General features: G+C 51.3%; 6 protein-coding genes across 6 annotated transcripts; 3 read left to right on the top strand and 3 right to left on the bottom strand.

Annotated features, from left to right (window-relative positions):
- Nucleotides 1-1,450: 1,450 nt before the first annotated feature.
- Nucleotides 1,451-2,148, bottom strand: P168DRAFT_179090 (uncharacterized protein). The gene is made up of 2 exons (XM_024832937.1): nucleotides 1,783-2,148; nucleotides 1,451-1,595 (listed from the first exon to the last, which is right to left on the bottom strand). The coding sequence occupies exons 1-2, from the start codon at nucleotides 2,009-2,011 to the stop codon at nucleotides 1,558-1,560; spliced, it is 267 nt and encodes an 88-aa protein (XP_024691774.1). The 5' UTR covers nucleotides 2,012-2,148; the 3' UTR covers nucleotides 1,451-1,557.
- Nucleotides 2,149-2,619: 471 nt separating this feature from the next.
- P168DRAFT_291320 (alpha/beta fold hydrolase) lies at nucleotides 2,620-3,793 on the top strand. The gene has a single exon (XM_024837386.1). The coding sequence runs from the start codon at nucleotides 2,798-2,800 to the stop codon at nucleotides 3,719-3,721; it is 924 nt and encodes a 307-aa protein (XP_024691773.1). The 5' UTR covers nucleotides 2,620-2,797; the 3' UTR covers nucleotides 3,722-3,793.
- A 759-nt stretch (nucleotides 3,794-4,552) lies between these two features.
- Nucleotides 4,553-6,118, bottom strand: P168DRAFT_291319 (PEX11 family protein). The gene is made up of 3 exons (XM_024837385.1): nucleotides 5,754-6,118; nucleotides 5,115-5,592; nucleotides 4,553-5,051 (listed from the first exon to the last, which is right to left on the bottom strand). Exons 1-3 carry the CDS (start codon nucleotides 5,818-5,820, stop codon nucleotides 4,889-4,891), a joined length of 708 nt encoding a protein of 235 aa, XP_024691772.1. The 5' UTR covers nucleotides 5,821-6,118; the 3' UTR covers nucleotides 4,553-4,888.
- A 471-nt stretch (nucleotides 6,119-6,589) lies between these two features.
- On the bottom strand, nucleotides 6,590-8,686 carry P168DRAFT_305500 (putative MFS phospholipid transporter (Git1)). Its single transcript, XM_024838933.1, has 6 exons — nucleotides 8,327-8,686; nucleotides 7,647-8,245; nucleotides 7,571-7,589; nucleotides 7,210-7,520; nucleotides 6,886-7,156; nucleotides 6,590-6,814 (listed from the first exon to the last, which is right to left on the bottom strand). The coding sequence occupies exons 1-6, from the start codon at nucleotides 8,498-8,500 to the stop codon at nucleotides 6,725-6,727; spliced, it is 1,464 nt and encodes a 487-aa protein (XP_024691771.1). The 5' UTR covers nucleotides 8,501-8,686; the 3' UTR covers nucleotides 6,590-6,724.
- A 1,253-nt stretch (nucleotides 8,687-9,939) lies between these two features.
- Nucleotides 9,940-11,786, top strand: P168DRAFT_291317 (proteasome regulatory particle lid subunit RPN7). The gene is made up of 3 exons (XM_024837384.1): nucleotides 9,940-10,497; nucleotides 10,570-11,378; nucleotides 11,434-11,786. The coding sequence occupies exons 1-3, from the start codon at nucleotides 10,051-10,053 to the stop codon at nucleotides 11,624-11,626; spliced, it is 1,449 nt and encodes a 482-aa protein (XP_024691770.1). The 5' UTR covers nucleotides 9,940-10,050; the 3' UTR covers nucleotides 11,627-11,786.
- A 1,039-nt stretch (nucleotides 11,787-12,825) lies between these two features.
- P168DRAFT_179001 (putative alanine aminotransferase) lies at nucleotides 12,826-14,660 on the top strand. Its single transcript, XM_024832936.1, has 2 exons — nucleotides 12,826-14,285; nucleotides 14,351-14,660. Exons 1-2 carry the CDS (start codon nucleotides 13,059-13,061, stop codon nucleotides 14,603-14,605), a joined length of 1,482 nt encoding a protein of 493 aa, XP_024691769.1. The 5' UTR covers nucleotides 12,826-13,058; the 3' UTR covers nucleotides 14,606-14,660.
- Nucleotides 14,661-16,036: the final 1,376 nt, after the last annotated feature.

Below are 16,036 nucleotides of genomic sequence, written 5' to 3'. Positions count from 1 at the left end.
CCGTCTGTCGTCGATCTATATTCTTCTCCGGGTTTGTCCTTGACGTGCCGGTTGTTTTATACCGGTTTGGCCGGGTGACGCAGGGGAAGTACATTTAATCGGCGATATGATTCCAGTTGCAAGATGAATCCATTATGCTTCTCTATCTGTGCATAGGTAAAAGTTAACCCTGTCAACAATCGGTAGTCGAGTTGAGTGGTCGAACACCAAAAGAAATCCTTAATATTCATTTCAGTCGTCCCCGGCTCTTGAAACTAGAATCGCACAATTTACATTGCGCATCCTCAATTATCGGCAGAATGTGGTGCACTGGTGATATGGACCCAACCGCTCCCCATACCTTCCACACCGAACCAACCCAGACGTATAATCCGGGGTCAAAACGGTGGAGTCCGCCTACCCCATGGACTCTCCACGGTTCCAACCCCAAGAAATGCCTCACCTGAGTCACCTCAATGATTATACCCATACAAGTGACACCGTTTGTCGCTCAAGCAAAAGTAAACCGGTATGGTATTCGGGTGCACCCCGAATCCGATATCCAGACAATCTCTCCCCGGGCCGATTAACTGCCCAGCATGGTATCCTCAGGCATTCAAAGAACGGGCCGATTCAGTCTGACTTACCGTATACATTAAACATTAGATATTAGATACTAGATACTATACGGAATCTCTTATTCGCCGCCATCCGCTCTGGGGAAACGGTCGCTCGATGACGTCGGTACGCCCATCACACACTGGGAGTGGCCCCTACTCCGTACTCTCCCTAGTACGACTAAGACTAGACAGTCCATGTGGAGTATGGTCTAGAATCATAACGGATCGAACTCCGCCACTTCTCCTAGTACTCCGACATATCGTGGCTGTTCCCTAGCCTCCAGAGTCTAGTCCTAACCGGACCGGAACTGGCGAATAGTTAGCGATATATCATCGGGGGTTATCGGGTGCCGAGGTAGTCTTGGCGAATCCTCGCCGCACCCGAGACGCTTGTCCCCGGAATTAATTCAGATCGCGAATGTATCCAGTGTATCCACTCGGGTTGATTCCCCGGGTTAAGCCGTAGGGCAGAAATGTCTTCTTGTTTGACGGAAGGGATGGGAAGGGATGGGATGGATGTTGGGAGATGCCGATGTTGTTCCGATGATGGGGTTTGTATGGGTTGTGCTGCTACGGGTATGATTTGATGGAGAAAATCCGGGTTTACTTGGGGCGGGTAGCGCGTTATAGAAACTAAGACTGGAAACATCCAATGGGTGAGTTATGATTATGATTGTGGTGGTTAGTGCTAGTATGTTGGCATGGTAAAAATAACTCGACTTGCCAACGGCAGTTTTTGAGCTATATGCTGCTGCAATTCCCGTTAATGGAGAGCCGTGCTTCGACAATCCCTTTGAAAGGAAGTAATGTACAACCATCACCTTTTTATCAATCACGGTGTAATTCTATCAGTGACTCCATATTTATTACGTTATCAACTTGTAGGGGTTCCTCTGGCAAAGCCAACCTTTAGTAGGATTTGAAGCTCTTTCCAGTAGTACTCTATATATATATATATTTATTTCCACCGAGTATCATATGGAGGGAAGTCAATACCTATGCCATCTCCGCGTCAGCAGACTAATAATCAAAGAAAAGACTAATAATCCATCAAGAAAAGTAGACATCAGTGGGTTGAAGACATTGGATGTATAAGCATTAGACCAGGGTCTTCATCCATTGTAGTGATCTCATCATGTCATGGAAGAAAGCAAGAATAAAGACAGTGAAAAAACCAGCCTACCTGGCAGGGTCTTATCATGCGACTGTTCCCTCGCAAATGTGTTAGTATTTGGGAGACTATAATTAGTCAACTCATGATATACTCGATTTGGTATTGTTGATGCTGTTATATATATAGTTTGGATCTGGATCTGGATGTGGGTATTGTGGGTAGCCCCTGAGTATTGACACGCTCCGCAGTCCCGCGAAAGGTTAAATAAGGTAATTATAAGAAAAGGTTGAGACTGCATTCAATTCATCCTTAGAAGAAATAAACTGAATGATACTTGATCTAGAAAGATAGTAAGATCAACATCATTCTGGACGGAATATTGTTTGGGTGGTTTGTGCGAGGTGGAGAACAGATCGTGCGATCTTCCCCAGGCCAAAATCGAGCGTCCGGTTATTCTCCCGGTTGAACTAGTCCCAGCCGGGCTCACCCTCACGTGCGCTCCTCATCTTCAGTCTTGGCTTGACTGTAATCTTTGTTAGATTTTCTTGATGATCCACATATTCAGGTGTGATGCCACATATTACATGCCTGTCTGAGCCCTCATTTCGCTGTCCTCAAAGATCGTCAACAAGTGGCATATCTTACTGCAGTGGGCCATTGACAGTTGAAGTCATTGCAAATATACTGGTTATCTCAATGCTCTACCAGCTTATCGTGCAGATACAGGTGCTTGATACATCTTGCAATGCTCACCCCACTTACCAAAGGAGATATCCCGACGATATACACTGACTGATCTCCATATTGCACAAAGCCTGCTCGAATCTGACAGGATCCTGGGGACGTGCACTGTTGCGCCGATCTCTCTCAAGATTGCTCTCAAATTGACCAATCCGAGAGCGTCCTGGCAGCTGTACTGTTAGTCTACTATAGCAGGTAGACTGCTATAAATTCAACCCTCTTCCAAGCCAAATCCATTGACTTCACCTACCTCTTCAACTTCACCGATCTCTCAACTTGACCTACCACAGCTAAATCCCACAGCAAACCCCACAGCTAAAGCCACAGCCAAGCACATACCAACATGTCCTCCACCGAGATCACCCTCCCCCAAATCTTCACCCACACAAGCGACACCCACACCACCACCATCCACTGGACAAGCATCGGCCCCGCCAACGCCCCCCCAGTGATCTTCATCCACGGCACGCCCTGGTCCTCCTACACCTGGGCCGCGCACGCCCTCGCCCTCTCCACCCGCTACAAAGTCTACCTCTTCGACAGACCCGGCTTCGGCGCCTCCCCAGACCGCCAGCCCCTCCACCCAGACAGCCCACCCGAGCTCGACGGCTCCCTCTCCGGCCAAGCAGCCTCCTTCGCCGCCCTCTACACCTCCTGGGCCTTCCACCCGTCGCAGCCCCCGCACGTCATCGCGCACGACAACGCCGGCCTGGTTGCGCTGCGCGCACACCTCACCCACGGCACCGCCTACGCCAGCCTCTGCCTCGTCGACGTCGTCGCCGTGCCCCCCTTCGGCTCGCCCCTCTTCCGCCTCATCGCCCAGAACCACGCCGTCTTCGACGCCGTCCCGGACTCGGTCCACGAGGGCATCCTACGCTCTTACATCCGCGACGCGTCCGCCCGTCCGCTGTCTAAGGACGTAGAGGATAGACTCGTGCAGCCTTGGACGCCGGCGGGAACGCAGGGGCCTCAAGCGTTCATCAGACAGCTGGTGCAGGCCGATCAGCGGTTCGCGGCGGATGTGGAGCCGCGGTATGCGGAGGTGGGCGCGGCCATGCCCGTGAAGGTTGTGTGGGGGACGGAGGATCAGTGGATTCCGGCTGAGCGGGCGAAGACGCTGGCGGAGGGCGTTGCGGCGAGGGATTCGGTGCTTGTTGATGGGGCGGGGCACTTGATTATGTTTGATCAGCCGGAGCGGTTGGCGGTTGAGATTGCGGTTTGGTTGGGGTCGGTGGGGAGGCCTGCATTGGGTGACAGTGCTTGTTGATGTGTGCCTGAAATAGGACACGATGTTACTCTTAAGAGAATATTTAGAGTACCTAATATCTAAGAACGAAACCAAGATGAGATAGACAAACCAAACAACCAATCATTACGATAGTATTTCAACGAAGCGGGGTCAACAAGGCGACTAACAGCGGGGTAGTACAACACCATCATTTTCTCTCTCAGCAATCTTCACCTTTCTTCAATTTCGATTCAATCATACACATCTCTATCTACCTATCCAACAATCTCTCTACCAAACCCTCTCCAAACGTAAGCCATACCCAACCAGCCCTATACCTCCACTCTAAGCAGGAAAACAAACTAACTAACAAACCATGAAAGAACCACCAAAATGGCCGGTCACAACGAATGCCCTTCTTGCAAAGCTACGATCTCCGGAGATGTCAAGACGTGTACTTCGTGTGGGAAGGTATGTTCTTCTTCTTTTTTCTTTCTTATTTCTTGCGTCTGTCTTTGTGGGATGTTTTGTCTAACTGCTGTGGTGATATTAGACTTGCCCTGTTTGAGTGATTGATTGAGTCTCAATTGATCGTGTGGTTTTGAGATGATATGATGATACCTGATGGGAAAGGAAGGGGAGGGAAGGGCAGGGAAGATAAGAGGAGAGAATTATGGTGTGGACTTAGATAGGCTAGGGCTTACTGAGTAATTCCAGTCTTGCTTTTGATGATACTGTAGATCTCGCCATATTTAAGTTGAAGATGATAAGCAAGGTGTATATATATTGAAACCTGAGGTGTCTACGATAATACCCTAGACTAGTACTAATCCTACTGCTGAGTGTCGATAAAATGAAGAATGTCTGACTGTATAATCAAGTGCTCAATCAACAAAGGAGATAATTCTAAGATACATACATACAAAAAATAAAACACAGATACCAACACCAGCGCGAGAATAAGGATATGCGTGTTGACTTTCTTTCTTTCTTTCTTGCTTCCTTGGGTCTTTTTTCCATCGCCTGCTCTAGGTCTAGAATCAACCCTCTCCTCTCTCCACCTTCCCCTATGATCCTTCATTGTGTAGGATGGAACCAGGAGGCTTTGTTGACCACTATATAATTGAGAAATAGAGGCCCGAAGGGGGTCGGATAATCACTTGACTGCTATTTCAATCATGTGGTCCAATCTATTTCAGTGACCGCTTAAGCAGTCTTGCGCCACTGGTTCCAGGCACCGATCAAACTACTAGTGGTACCGGCAATACCGACGACGCCGTCGTCGAAGGAGGTGATGCCCAGGGTGGAGGTGGGGGCGCACAGGTCGCACAGGTCGGAGAAGAGCTGGATGCGAGCAGCAGAGCGCTCCCTATACATAATTTAGGTTAGTCAAGTCGTCACAACAAGTCAAAGTAGAAGGAGAGGAACTGACTTCTCGATCTTCTTGGCCTCCACGGCGCTCTCGCCCTCCTTGCGGTCGAGGGTCTTCTCCTTCTCCTGCAGACGGAACAGGGTGTAGACGCCGGCAATGGCGCTGAAGATCAGACCGGCCATCCAGGAGCGGGCGGCGTTGTCGGACAGACGCTTGACCGAGGCGATCTTGCGGTAGCCGACGATGTCGACGACGGTGATGGCGTCGAGGATCAGGTAGCCGGCGTAGCCGAGCTGGCGACCGATGGCCAGGTAGCGGAGCACGGGGTCGACGGGGCTCTTGTTGTCGAAGGCCAGGGAGGCGGCCTTGAAGTGCTCGAGGAACTTGCCGACCCGCATGATCTTACGGGTGGTGCCGAACTGCTTCTTGACGGCATTGTAGGGGTCGATGGAGGACTGGGGGTGGTTGGTCCGGTACAGGTACCACGCGTAGAAGCGGGAGAAGTACTGCAGGGTACGGAGGATCTTATCGCGACCGACTGTTGGAGTTAGTATTGACAGTGGTTTTGGGCCTGTGCTCCGCGCGAGGTTCTTGGGACGGCCCGTGACGCACGGGAAGCGCGACACATGCCCTTCCAATACCGTATTTCGCAAACCACGTAAAAGGGGCAAATCAAGACCAGGAAACTCGATTACATACCGGTCGTAGCGACAAAGCGCAACCAGTGCGCCAAGGCAGGGTGGTAGACCAAAGCGTCGGCAACCATTTTGAATTGTGTATAGGAAGTAGGAGGTAGATGAAGGAAGGATGGAGTTCTTTAGGGAATGTCGGGAGATAGAATGACTCGGTTCCGGGAGGTTTTCTTGGACCGAAAAAAGCGGGGAAGGACAGACCAGCTGGAGCAGACCTTGAACGGGAGACAGTACTCCACGAGAGAATGGATGGTATTAAGTGGTAAAAAGGTAGGAAACTAAGAGAAAGGGAGAAAAGGAAGAGGAAAAGAGGAGCAGGGAGGGAGAAGGACGGTTAAATTGAATTATGTAGTAGGCGGTTCTTGATATGGGGGAAAGAATGAATGAATGGAGAGGATGATGAAATACGGTCGGTAATTGAGCGGGCGATCTTTACACAATTTCCCAGTTGGACTAGTATTATGTACCTCGGCTGAATTGACTCCCCGGACAGCGGGAGTTCTAACACTGTCACGGTCACTTCCGCCGGGTATTCATTCTTTACACCAATTCCATCAGACACTTGGATTCTTAGTAGGTTAGGATTTTCATGTGAAAGACACACTCATCAACTCATCCATAGATGGATTTGTCCGCTCTCTGTGGATTCCTACAGCCATTCATAACCCTCTTACCGCGCCAAATCGCAGTATCGCAATCTCTCGGTCCACATAGTCATTTCCTCCATCGAATATTGGTGTTCCCGTCCGGCCCTAAATCCCGCCCTGTCTCTATACTAACCGCGGGCGACCGTTGTACCTTGCACATGAAAGTGTAGCATAGGAGGAACTGTGATTAAGTCGTGATGATTATGATTGCTCAATTATCTGCATACATATTAGATTATTCAAAAGTCTCCAGAGTTATCATATCCAAGTGATAACTATCGATCAGTCCGACACAGCATTCCATGGATGCTCTACAATTTATCGCACGGGGCTATTGCTGCGCCGTGCCCAACGTCGCCGTGTCGTATCCATTGCGCTCCAAAAATTCGCGGAATTTGGTGTCCTCGTCGGTGATCGTATCCTATCCATCCTCGTCAGCCAAACATTCCGATCGATCAGGTCAATGATCAGGAAGAGATAATGGGTGCATACCTGTCCAATCTGAGGCAAAAGGAAATACGCTAGCACCGCGCTGAAAATACACAGCGAGCTGGAGATGAAGAACGGGTCCTGGCCCGCGCGCGTCGGATTGGGCGCATTCTTCTGCGCAATGGGGATCACATACGTGCCCACAAAGGCTCCAATCTTCCCCGCGGCCGCTGCAATCGCGTAGTATTGCCCGCGGATCGCAGTCGCGCTGCTCTTTGCCGCGCAGAGGCCGATGTTGTCGCCGGGGCCGAATTCACCCAGGCCGGAGAAGATACTTTCGCTCAGAGGTTAGTGACACTCGGAGTTTATGTTGAGGAACATACACACCCAAACACCACCACGAAGGCGGCTACGTTTTTCGCTGTTGCGAGCCACTCATAGCATCCCGACATGATGAACCCCACCACGCCTTGGAGACCGACTCCAAGGGCTAGGGTGTTGCGCGGGCCGATCCAGTCACTTGCAAAGGCACCTAGAATGGAGCCGGGGATGTAGAATGCGTTGGTCACGGTGGTCCATCCGAAGCTCTTCCACAGGGGATAGTCATCGCCCAGGATGATTGCGATCCACTTGGACGAGTAGATGTTGAATGAATAGGTGGAGAAGTCGTAGATGAACCAGATGAGCGATACGACGGTCTGCTGCGGTCAGTCACGTATCGGGGAGGTGTCTTCACAGGGAGACCAACCAGGCGCTTCCAATAGAATCTTCGGAGAGAGGTCAGCAGTGCTCATCACACTGATATAGAGGGGGTGGTAACTCACTTGACAATCAGCCAGACAGGAAATTTGTGCATGCGTTCTCTCTTGAATTCCTCCGGCTCACTCAGCTTCAATCGCAGATAGAGCAAGCTAAGGGGAGGAATGACACCCAACCCCAGCGCAACACGCCAAACCGCGCGCAGATGATCCTCGGTGAAGATCAGAACCAAGATCATAGGAACCAAAGCGGACACCACGTAGGCGAGGTCGATCTGAAAATTGGTGAACATGATAAACCAGCGGTTGCGATGTCCCTTCTTGAGCTCCCCAGTGTTCTCCGCCGCCGCAACCGATCCTGCGGGATACTCGCCTCCAATGCCAATCCCCAGACAAAAGCGATATGCGGTCAGGGCAGCAAACATGCCATACTGACTCCCGTGGTAGCCGTAGGAGCCTGCCGACAAGGCAGCAAAGATGAACAAGATAATGGTGGAGATCATCAAGGACCATTTCCGCGACCAGTGATCACTCAAGTATCCGAAGACCAGCTGTCCGAGGACCGTCCCCGCGAACGTGATGGCCGAGACGTTCTGGCTGGCTGGGGATCCGTTGTAAGCATCTTTGTATAGCGTGCCGAGGATGGTATTGACGGGTCCGATTACCTAGTCGAGACGAGGTCAGTATGTATCTATGTATTTGCTTTGTTCGTCGCATTCCAGCGGGTATCAATCGCAATTACATACACCGTTCAAATACCCATCGGAGAATAGGCCAGCACCACAGGCGATCGTGGGCCAGCTGCGCTCCCAGCGGCCTTTTTCAAGATTCTCCAACGGCGCAACCTCCACGCGCGCCGGGTCTGTGATACCTGTAGCTTTATCGGACGGCGCATCCAACTGCTCTTCCTTGGAGTTCATCTTGTGAGGTCACTGGTAGCATTCAGCTCCACACGTCTTTGAACTAGAGGATGGTAACAGCTACCAGATCTCACGAGAAGACAATCAAATTCACGTGAAAGCAATAGATACTGGTAAAAAGTGAGAACGAAATGGGGATAGAAAGAACTTAAAGCAAAATCACTTGATGATAAAGGAGAAATAGAAAAGAAGAAGAACAGAAGGAAAAAAAAGATAAGTGATAACCCTTGCAAATAAAACCAGCGTCATCCTGGACTCTGTTCCGTCTTTCCAGGAAAAGTAAAGCGGGAAACACAAACCATACCTCTACTAATCTACGGTGATTCCGATGTTCATGTTATCACCAGGAAGCGCGCTAAGCTTTCACCAACGCATCTAGTGAGATTGTCATTGGACAGTGGATTTTGGTTGCTTCAGGGATCCAAACAGCGTGACTACTTGACTCTGATGATACTTCCGGGCCTTGTTAGATAGGTAGCTCCACTGGAGTGATATGGACCCCTCTCGAAAAGGCCCCAGGGCATGTGTTCCAGCCATCATCCTATTGTGATACTTGATAGTTTGACCCCACTCGTCGTTCTGGCTTCATCTTCCTGGCACACGACTCAAGATTCTCTTTGTTCTCGGGTTTTACGACCAATTGGACAATTGTTGGATCCAAATCGATCTATGATGCCAATCAAGACCATCCAAAACTGCAAATAATCAGTCCATCGATGTCTAAAGCTACCTCGGAAAAATCACTGAAGGACACGCCCAGACGCTCTGGTAATAACAGAACCAGACATCCTCTTTCTTTGGCCCCCTTCCAGTCCGACCACTATCAGGGAAATAGTTTGCAGTTCGATTTAGGGTTGGTGGAGTGTACTCGAGTGGGGGGAGAAGATTGTGGAAACAGTGACCACACTTGGTCTAACCTGTCAGCCGACCCCGAAAGTTTTCTCACTGTATATTTTTTTTAGGTCTTTTGAATACTCATATATAGTATAATAAAAAAAAAAAAAAAAAAAAAAAAAAAAAAAAAAGGGTTAGCATACCAATTCAATCAAGAATGTGACCATTGTTTTGGGTATCTGCAGATACCATAGAGTACAGTCCATATATATTGTACGGAGTAGGATGTACCGAATACGATGATAGATGTGTACTTTTGCTTAGGATTTAGCAAAACAACCACTAATTGCTTATTTATATAGACATCCTTTTGGTGAAATATAGTTATAAAACACAATCTATCGTATAAGCCATCAGAATACATAACAACAGTCTATATCTCCAACTCCGGGATTTTGTTAATCATTTTTTCAGAAGAAGTATAACGTGGTAATGTTGTGCTGACGTAACCAGACTGGGCGTCGGAACGGGAGAATAATCCGCCAGCTGAGCTCGGGTCAGCTACGTCGGTGATGTGATGGATCTGCCTGGTTCACAACTCATCCTACGTCCACTCCCAACTCGAATCCCATCTCTCCTCTACCGCTTATACCCAATTCCCGTCGTATTCAGATTGTTCGGTCCATTCATTGCCCCGTGCATCCTCCATCGCCAGCATGGGGTCCGATCCACAGTACCTCAAGTACCCCAACCTGGGCCTCGCCCAGCATGTCTTCAACATCTCCAACCCATCCTGCCCCAAGGCCCAACAGCAGACGTCATTACAGAAGGTCCAAGATGCCATCTCAGAGAACAAGATGGCCCCGTTCTATCGGCACCTCGCCCACCCCGTCGAGGGTATCCTAAATTACACTGGAGAAGGGGTCCCCCAACAGCAAGGGAAGGTCCTGATCGCGTCGAACATGTTGGCCTCGAGGAAGACCCCTCAACAGGTTGATCTGCCTTGGGATGAGTCTCTATATCAGTCGTTTGTGGAGGAGAACGGGAAAGAGCTGGATGCGTTCCAGAAGGAGGAGGACGAGGCGGAGGAGGCCGCGGGGGAGACGGAAGTGTTGGCCGCCCAGGGGAAGCGGGCTGAGTTCTGGGCCCGTGTAGGGGATAAGGTGAGATTACCCATAAGACGGAGGTTATGTGTTGTGGGGAGGGGCTGAATAAGACTGACACGGCTTGTGCAGGACAAAGCGATCGAGTCCCACGAAACCCTCCTCGAGAAGACGACATTCTTGGGCACTAAGATTGACCTGGTGATGGCGATGATCCGTATCGGGCTCTTCTTTGGGGATCCGCTGTCGGTCAAGAAGAACATCGAGCGGGCCAATACCCTCATCGAGAGCGGTGGTGACTGGGACCGCCGGAACCGTCTCAAGGCCTACAAGGGACTCCACATGCTCACTATCCGCTCCTACAGTCTCGCCGCCCCTCTCCTCCTCGACAGTCTGTCTACGTTCACCAGTTACGAACTGTGCAGCTACTCTTCCCTCGTCATCTACGCCGTGCTCGCGGGCTCCCTGTCCCTGAAGCGCGTCGACTTCAAGGCCAAGGTGGTGGATGCGGCTGAGATCCGGGCGATCCTTGGATCGGCCGAGGACCGGGCGGCCGCCTTGACCGGGGAAGTCTCCTCTGGACAGGGTGCCCAGGATGAAGATATGAGCGATGCGACGGGCTCCCGCCGCACGGCCGTCAATCTGACCGCGTTCTCGGGTCACTCGGGTGTCCAGGCCGAGGAGGAGGTCCCCACGGACTTCTCCCCCCTTGCCAACCTGGTCAACAGCCTGTACACCGGCAACTACCGGAACTTCTTCCGAGCCCTCGCCGGCGTGGAGGACCAGTTCCTGACGCAGGACCGGTATCTGTACGAGCACCGTGCCTGGTTTGTGCGTGAGATGAGGCTCCGTGCCTACCAGCAGCTGCTCCAGAGTTACCGGGTGGTGGGGCTGAACAGCATGGCCAGCGACTTTGGTGTCACTGTTGACTTCTTAGACCGGTAAGTACCCATCCATTGGACAGGATGGGACCATACTGATTAGTTTACTTTGTAGGGATCTGGCCAAGTTCATCGCCAGCGATCGCATTGCCTGCACCATCGACCGGGTCAATGGCATTATCGAGACAAACCGACCGGATGATAAGAACAAGCAGTACGCCGGCGTCGTGAAACATGGCGATGCGCTGATCACGAAGCTGCAGAAATACGGCCAGGCCGTGCGGCTGCGGGGGAGTGAGCGGGGCTAAGGTGGTACAGGAGCACCTCCCTGTATGACCGAATGGAACAGAGGGGGGCAGAGCTTGGACTGTTGATTTGTTCATTTGATCTGGATCTTGATTAGAGCAAAAGCGAGCGAGGCTGCTGTATCATACATTAATGACAAAGAGCACATGACCTCGAATTACGCACACGTGAGCATGTATCGTAGACTCTTGATCAACGCCTAATAGGGTTCTCCGATCGTCGATGGCACTAGTAGATACAGATCATGCCTTTATCGAATCCCCGTCCATCGACAATCTCCATGAGATGCACCCCTCAAGGAGGCAAGACCCTCATGGTTTTCTTGGCAGGGCCCTATAGGGAAATGAGGCAAGAAGAAAAGTGGAGGACCCAGACATTAAGGAGGCGACCAGCGTCGGAGAACCACATTCTTAACCAGAACTCAACCAGAGAACTCTGCCTTCAGTGCTCCTGTCCATTGTCCATGCTATCCAAGTAATTACTGTCTTCAGACGTGGAGGGAGGAACCGACCACGCCACATCCACGTGGCCAGGAATGAGTTCAGGCACCTTGACCTCCCTCGAATATGTCCCTATTGTCTGATATGGCTGAGCATGGCATGACACGGCCTGACACTTCTCGATCCGATCGAATCTTATCAAATCCCTTCGGTCCCTACCTAGTCTCCTTCATCGACCGCAGCTCCGCACGATCATCGCAGCCTTCCCAATCAGGCATCTCGGAGGGTCGCCCTGAGTGGGCACGTGCCGAGTCGGCCCACCGCCTTCCCTTTCGGGCGAACCGTGGATTTTTTCCTGTTTCGCTGCCTGAGTTTTCTCGCCTTCTTTTGGTCAACATCGAATCATCTTTCGCAACCGATTTTAAGTCTCTTGTCAATCTCACCCCCGCTCCCCTCAGTGGAGAAAAATTAAATCGCGCAATTGGCGCGTCTAAGCGGTTTGGGGATTTCATTAGGAAAAAGAACTAGAAGAAGAAGACAAAAATAAAAAATTATGTCGAGGCTGGTTAGGGTTGCCCCTCGTCTGCGGGCATCTCCGCGATCTTCTTCACTCTCCCGGCCGAATTACGCCTGTCACACTTCGATCCTCTCCGCTGGCGCCTCGAGATTTCGTTTAGGTATGGTTGTTCCCTATTGCGCTTCGTTGTCTGTGTGTTCTGGTTGTCCTACCATTGGATAGGATGACGGTGGCGCGTTGGTTTTCATTCGGTGCCGCGTAGCCGTGATATGCCCACATCTCCCCATCCCGTCGCGATTTTTGTGACATTGCATTTTCCACTGGGTTACCCACTCTTGGCGCGCGGACCCGAATATTTCTGGAATACAAATGGGCCCGTCCTGCCGTCCGGAGAGAGAGAAATATTGATTTGTTTTCGCCCAAGTGCACGTCAAAAGGATCAACTGACCGTCCCGGATCAACACAGACCCCCCCACCATGACCGTCACGAAGAGCACCCTGGCCACCGTGCCGCCGCCCCGCTGCCTGAACATCAACAACATCAACCCCCACATCAAGGAGGCCAAGTATGCCGTGCGCGGTGAGCTGGCCGTGAAGGCGGAGGAGTACCGGGTGCGACTGTCCCACGGCGAGAAGTCCCTGCCGTTCGACAGCGTCATCTTCGCCAACATCGGCAACCCGCAGCAATTGGATCAGAAACCCATCACCTTCTTCCGTCAGGTGCTCAGCCTTCTCGAGAACCCGGTGTTGCTGGACAGCCCCGAGGTCCTCTGCTCCGCGCTGGGCTACCAGCAGGATGTCATTGACCGGGCCCGCACGCTGCTCGCCGAGGTCCAGAGCGTCGGAGCCTACAGCCACAGCCAGGGCGCCCCCATCATCCGCAAGAGCGTGGCCAACTTCATCGAGGAGCGTGACGGCTTCCCCGCCAACCCGCACGACCTCTACCTCACCGCGGGTGCCTCCTCCGGCGTGAGCACCCTGCTCAACGTCATCTGCAACGGCCCCGACGCTGGCGTCCTCGTCCCCATCCCCCAGTACCCGCTGTACACCGCCACCCTGTCGCTCCTGAACGCCAACTGCGTCCCCTACCACCTGGAGGAGGACAAGGCGTGGGGCACCGACGCCAACGCGATCCGGAACTCCCTGGCCGCCGCCCGCTCCGCCGGAGTCGACGTCCGCGCCATCGTGGTCATCAACCCGGGCAACCCGACGGGCGCCTCGCTCAGCCCCGAGGACATCAAGAACGTGCTGGACATCGCGGCGGAGGAGAAGCTGGTGGTGATGGCCGACGAGGTCTACCAGACCAATGTCTTCGTGGGCGAGTTCACCTCGTTCAAGAAGCGCCTGCGCCAGCTCCAGCTGGAGAACACCACCAAGTACGACGACGTCGAGCTGGTCTCCTTCCACAGCACCTCCAAGGGCATGGTCGGTGAGTGCGGCCAGCGCGGCGGTTTCTTCGAGCTCGTCGGCTTCGACCCCGAGGTCGTCGCCCAGATCTACAAGTACGTCAGCATCGGCCTGTGCCCGCCTGTCATCGGCCAGTGCCTGATGGAGCTCATGGTCAACCCGCCCAAGGCCGGCGAGCCCAGCTACGAGCTGTACCAGAAGGAGTACCAGGGGATCCGCTCGGGCCTGCAACAGCGCGCTCTGGCTCTGTATGAGGCGTTCCAGCAGATGGAGGGCGTTGAGTGCCAACAACCTGAGGTATTTCCCTTTCCCTTCTTTCTTCCTCCTTTCTCGCTGTGGGTGTAACTAACAAACATATTCAGGGCGCCATGTACCTCTTCCCCGCCATCACCCTCCCCCCCAAGGCCATCGAAGCCGCGCAAGCCGAGAAGCGCGCCGCCGACGAGTTCTACTGCCTGCGCATGCTGGAAGCGACGGGCGTGTGTGTGGTCCCCGGCTCCGGCTTCGGCCAGAAGGAGAACACGCTGCACTTCCGCACGACGTTCCTGGCTCCTGGCACGGACTGGGTGCAGCGCATTGTGAAGTTCCACGGCGAGTTCATGGCGAAGTATAAATAGGGGGATTGATATATGGATATATGTGTAATGCTTGGTTGGTTGGTTGGATTGGTTTGGGTTATGATATAGACTTGGTATACCTCTGAGGGGGATTATAAATATTGGATTGGTTAGGTATGCTGTATATGGAATGATGATTGCATATTCTTTTTTCTTGGTAGTATAGATACTATTTGGTTATCACGAGTAACATTAGACTTGGACTTAAACATATAACATAAAAGTATACCACAAACACAATACACAAACCCAACAAGTATAAAGCAGCAGCAGCAACAGCAGTAAGTAGTACACGTCCCACCCACCCATCCCCCCTCCCTACCAGCAGCAGCAACAGTACTCCGCAATAACAAATAACCATAATAATAGTAAACTAAAAATGGACCTAAAACAATACTGAAGTATAGTAAGTAAACCAAACCAAGTAAGTAATACACCGCCCCACCCACACCACCCATCCACCCAAATTAATACCTCAAAAAACGCAAGCAGATACCTACCATACATATACATACCGAAGAAAAAAGCCAAGTCGACACAAGCCTCTGCCCACGAAGCTTGTCCTCTGCCGCTATCCGTCCCTTTCCTTGCCCTTGCTTGTTTCCGCTTTTCCTTGCTTGCTTGCTTGCATGCTTGCATTGTTGGGATGGGGGGGTGGGTAAATGCCTCATAGTTTTTTCTTGCTTTTTCTTTCCTTTCATGTTATTTTATCATATACTTGAGGTATATGGTATATATATGTGTGTCTTGTATGGTATGTTTGTTTCTTTGTGTGTATCTATGTATATGTATGTATGAACGAGGACGATTAAAGAGATCCCTACTATGTAGTTAATGTCGATACTATAGATCTAACGTCACCGATGCTGTATATAGATAGCTGGTAGTCAGAAGGTACCCTAGAAAAAGCCAAGTAAATGCCGTTGAAGTGTGTCTATCCATCTATCTATCTATCTGCCTGTTCTAGGGTCGACAGACACGCAGACAGACGTTGGGGTTAATTCCCCGAACCCCTTGACTGACTGACTGACTGATACTGATGACGATGATGCATGCTGTCTATCTTTATTATTTATTATTATCATTTTCCCAAGAGTTACGGAGGACTCCGTAGGGATACTTGAATCACTGATTGATTGCGACGCACATTCCTCCCTCCCGTGTCTACATTACCACCACACACCACACACCACCACCACCACATACATACATACATACACATCCCTAGCCTTAAGACGAGCGTAACTAAGTAAAGACAGGGAACGGAAACCATAAACCTGCTACTTACCCAGCAAGTGGGACACACCATGCATGACTAACTATAACGAGGTCTTGAACTTGTGTTTCGCTGTATAATACATACATACATACAATACTGTACAAAGGGGTGAACATACTCCGGAGAATTATAGTTAGTTAGTTACAGGGTAC

Source organism: Aspergillus campestris (genome assembly GCF_002847485.1).
Source record: "Aspergillus campestris IBT 28561 chromosome Unknown P168scaffold_8, whole genome shotgun sequence".
NCBI classification, from domain to species: domain Eukaryota; kingdom Fungi; phylum Ascomycota; class Eurotiomycetes; order Eurotiales; family Aspergillaceae; genus Aspergillus; species Aspergillus campestris.
The sequence above is the reverse complement of the archived record's forward strand: the minus strand, read 5'-3'. Positions and strand labels throughout refer to the sequence as shown.

Bases quoted from the DNA above. Each gene is read 5' to 3' on its own strand.
- P168DRAFT_291319 (XM_024837385.1), bottom strand. From the start codon at position 5,820: ATGGTTGCCGACGCTTTGGTCTACCACCCTGCCTTGGCGCACTGGTTG. The intron at 5,593-5,753 runs GTATGTAATCGA...TAACTCCAACAG, and splicing joins GCGCTTTGTCGCTACGACCG to TCGGTCGCGATAAGATCCTC. The intron at 5,052-5,114 runs GTCAGTTCCTCT...AATTATGTATAG, and splicing joins GAGGCCAAGAAGATCGAGAA to GGAGCGCTCTGCTGCTCGCA.
- P168DRAFT_179090 (XM_024832937.1), bottom strand. From the start codon at position 2,011: ATGCAGTCTCAACCTTTTCTTATAATTACCTTATTTAACCTTTCGCGG. The intron at 1,596-1,782 runs GTAGGCTGGTTT...GAGATGGCATAG, and splicing joins GCATGATAAGACCCTGCCAG to GTATTGACTTCCCTCCATAT.
- P168DRAFT_291320 (XM_024837386.1), top strand. From the start codon at position 2,798: ATGTCCTCCACCGAGATCACCCTCCCCCAAATCTTCACCCACACAAGC.
- P168DRAFT_305500 (XM_024838933.1), bottom strand. From the start codon at position 8,500: ATGAACTCCAAGGAAGAGCAGTTGGATGCGCCGTCCGATAAAGCTACA. The intron at 8,246-8,326 runs GTATGTAATTGC...CGTCTCGACTAG, and splicing joins CCGATGGGTATTTGAACGGT to GTAATCGGACCCGTCAATAC. The intron at 6,815-6,885 runs GTATGCACCCAT...GAGGATGGATAG, and splicing joins TTTTGCCTCAGATTGGACAG to GATACGATCACCGACGAGGA.
- P168DRAFT_179001 (XM_024832936.1), top strand. From the start codon at position 13,059: ATGACCGTCACGAAGAGCACCCTGGCCACCGTGCCGCCGCCCCGCTGC. The intron at 14,286-14,350 runs GTATTTCCCTTT...AAACATATTCAG, and splicing joins TTGAGTGCCAACAACCTGAG to GGCGCCATGTACCTCTTCCC.
- P168DRAFT_291317 (XM_024837384.1), top strand. From the start codon at position 10,051: ATGGGGTCCGATCCACAGTACCTCAAGTACCCCAACCTGGGCCTCGCC. The intron at 10,498-10,569 runs GTGAGATTACCC...CGGCTTGTGCAG, and splicing joins GGGCCCGTGTAGGGGATAAG to GACAAAGCGATCGAGTCCCA. The intron at 11,379-11,433 runs GTAAGTACCCAT...TTTACTTTGTAG, and splicing joins ACTGTTGACTTCTTAGACCG to GGATCTGGCCAAGTTCATCG.